General features: G+C 35.8%; 3 protein-coding genes across 3 annotated transcripts; 1 reads left to right on the top strand and 2 right to left on the bottom strand.

Moving 5' to 3' along the window:
* Positions 1 to 19: 19 nt before the first annotated feature.
* Positions 20 to 370, top strand: FDP41_001429 (uncharacterized protein; the record flags this gene model as incomplete). The annotated part of the gene is made up of 1 exon (XM_044704512.1): positions 20 to 370. The coding sequence occupies one exon, from the start codon at positions 20 to 22 to the stop codon at positions 368 to 370; it is 351 nt and encodes a 116-aa protein (XP_044564278.1).
* A 42-nt stretch (positions 371 to 412) lies between these two features.
* Positions 413 to 1,693, bottom strand: FDP41_001428 (uncharacterized protein; the record flags this gene model as incomplete). Its single annotated transcript, XM_044704511.1, has 2 exons — positions 413 to 886; positions 944 to 1,693. 2 exons carry the CDS (start codon positions 1,691 to 1,693, stop codon positions 413 to 415), a joined length of 1,224 nt encoding a protein of 407 aa, XP_044564277.1.
* Positions 1,694 to 1,793: 100 nt separating this feature from the next.
* On the bottom strand, positions 1,794 to 2,438 carry FDP41_001427 (uncharacterized protein; the record flags this gene model as incomplete). The annotated part of the gene is made up of 2 exons (XM_044704510.1): positions 1,794 to 2,301; positions 2,347 to 2,438. The coding sequence occupies 2 exons, from the start codon at positions 2,436 to 2,438 to the stop codon at positions 1,794 to 1,796; spliced, it is 600 nt and encodes a 199-aa protein (XP_044564276.1).
* Between the last annotated feature and the right edge of the window lie 30 nt (positions 2,439 to 2,468).

Below are 2,468 nucleotides of genomic sequence, written 5' to 3'. Positions count from 1 at the left end.
TTTCGTGTTGTATGCTTTTATGCTTCTCATTGACGCCTATATCCGAGCTTTAGAAGCCAAAGAGGAGGAGAAGAATGAGGCAACTCTTGAGGGAATGATGTATGGAGGTGGCGGCTTTGATGATGAAGATCCATTTGTGCCACAAGATGAATATTTGAATCAATTAGCTCAGGGAGGTGGTGACTTTTCAGATGATGAAGGTGATGAAGATCCTCTTTCAAGCAAAGATCCTATCAATAGCATTGATATAGAAACAACTTTGCCTGAAGTTATGAAAGAATTATGTTCTGTTAATCAACAAGTATTGCCTCACTTGGAAAAGATTTTGACAGACAAACAAAAGCAGGCTCTGCAACAAATGCTCCAATAAACTTTTGTTTTGCTTATTTACACGGAAGGATTCAAAAACGTATTAGTTGTTGGAGGTGGTTGAAGAAGCGCTAGTTGCTGTATTGGTACCTTTCTTGCTCATAAAGGGAGCTGTAACTTTTGAGTAAACACCAGACAAAGAGTTTCCAATGTCAGTGGCAAACTTGCCAATCAAACCTCCGGATGTTGCACCAACAATTAAACCTCCCACGCCAGCCGACGCACCCAGTATTGCTCCAGCTTTAATTCCAACCACAGCGCCAATGGGCCCACCTAACACCAAGCCACCCACTGCTCCTCCAACAACTATTGCAGAGAAGGCACCAATTTTCTTGGCCTCCTGTAGATACCTTGTACCTTGTTTCACAGAAAGCTCTGCTTTTTCTACATTATTTTGGACTTGCACAACTTTTTCGCCTTGTACTTGGACTTCTTGGTGTAGATCTTGCGAAATTTGGTATAAATCTCTTAAATCTTTATGCAGATTTCGAAGATCTTGCAATTCATCCTCATCTTCCTAAATATGTAAATTAATGGCGTCTAATACGTTCCTTAATATCACTGGCATACAAACCTTGTACGGCAAAAATATAAATTCATCTTGTAAAACAATTTGCTGTTGCTGTTCTGCACTATTATACATGGAAGAATTTTCTTGTGAGTTTAAAATTGTAAATAATTCTTCTCTTTCAGATGGATTTTTCTGTTCTGATTGTTCTTTTGACGCAATAAATTTCCTCACAGCATTTTCTGATTCTTTGCTTTCGGCAATTCCGCTTAACCAGGAGGCAAATACCATTGGATCAATTCCATACTTGTCACAAAAAGCGTTCTGTGTTTCTTTCCAATGCTTTTTATATAAAGCAACAAGAGGATTCGTTGGTATGCTTTTGTTTTTCAAATTCGTCTTTGGATATTTCAATTCTAATTGTTTTAATTTCTTTTTAAAGTATTCATCTCTTAATTGTTTCAGACGGTTAAAATCAGTTTTGAATTTCAAAAATTGTTGATCTGGATTTTCTACTTCCAAATTAATCAATCGGTGTTCAATGTCTTGAATAACATTTTGTGTATATTTCTTTAATTGTTGAATTTCAGTTCGTATTTCTTTGCTGTCTTCAGCAGTTCCGATACGGGCCAATAACATGGCAGTCGTTTGTATAGACTCGCATAATTTTTCCAAATCCAACGTAATTGAATTTATTGAATATTCCGATTCATCTCGGGACTGCTCGTCTGATAAGGATGAAGATGGAGGAGAAACCATCATGGAAGGCTTGATCACGCTTTGAAGAGAGGATGAAGATCGTTTAGTACTTTTCATTTTTTTTTATTTATTTGAAGACTATTTTTATATCCATCGATCGAAATTTAGATTTTGATGGTTTCTTCCTTATTCGAACGACGTATTCTTAATTCATCATTTATTGATGATATATTCTATCCATGTCTACAGATAATTCTTGAAGAGCTGCTGAAACATCCTTGACCATACTGATTGGACCACATACAAAGAATATTGCCTCTTTTCGTTGTTCTTCATTCAAATTATTTTTCAAATAATGGACATCAATTTTTCTGTCACTTGTCAATATCGGCTCTAGTGCTTGTGGTATTGAGCTGGTTGGAGATGTTGAGGCCAAAAGTTTACACTTGATATTCGGAAAGTTGCTGACAATATTTGAAATATCATTCACAAAGCAAAAATCATCAACCGTACTTGCAGAATATATTAATGTGACATGATAGAAATAGAGCATATTTCCAGAAATGTATTTCATGATCGATATTAAGGGTGTGACACCAAGGCCACCAGCAATAAGAACTAAATGTTTGATATTTTCAAACCGTAGATCACTAACATTGAAATAAAAATTGCCCTGTGGTCCTGAAACTTGGATGACATCTCCAATTTTTGAATCATGAAGCAAACTGAAAATGTCATAAAGTTACACTATTAACTCAAGATTTACCTACTGTGTAAGAGGGTGATTACTTCTCTGAACGGTGATTTCAATTTCATTAGAGAGCATCGTTGGAGCACTAGATATTGAAAATGAAGCTGTCATGTCATTCAAATAAATATTAATAAATTGCCC

The sequence above is a fragment of the Naegleria fowleri genome (assembly GCF_008403515.1).
Source record: "Naegleria fowleri strain ATCC 30894 chromosome Unknown tig24, whole genome shotgun sequence".
In the NCBI taxonomy this organism is placed as follows: domain Eukaryota; phylum Heterolobosea; class Eutetramitea; order Acrasida; family Naegleriidae; genus Naegleria; species Naegleria fowleri.
The sequence above is the reverse complement of the archived record's forward strand: the minus strand, read 5'-3'. Positions and strand labels throughout refer to the sequence as shown.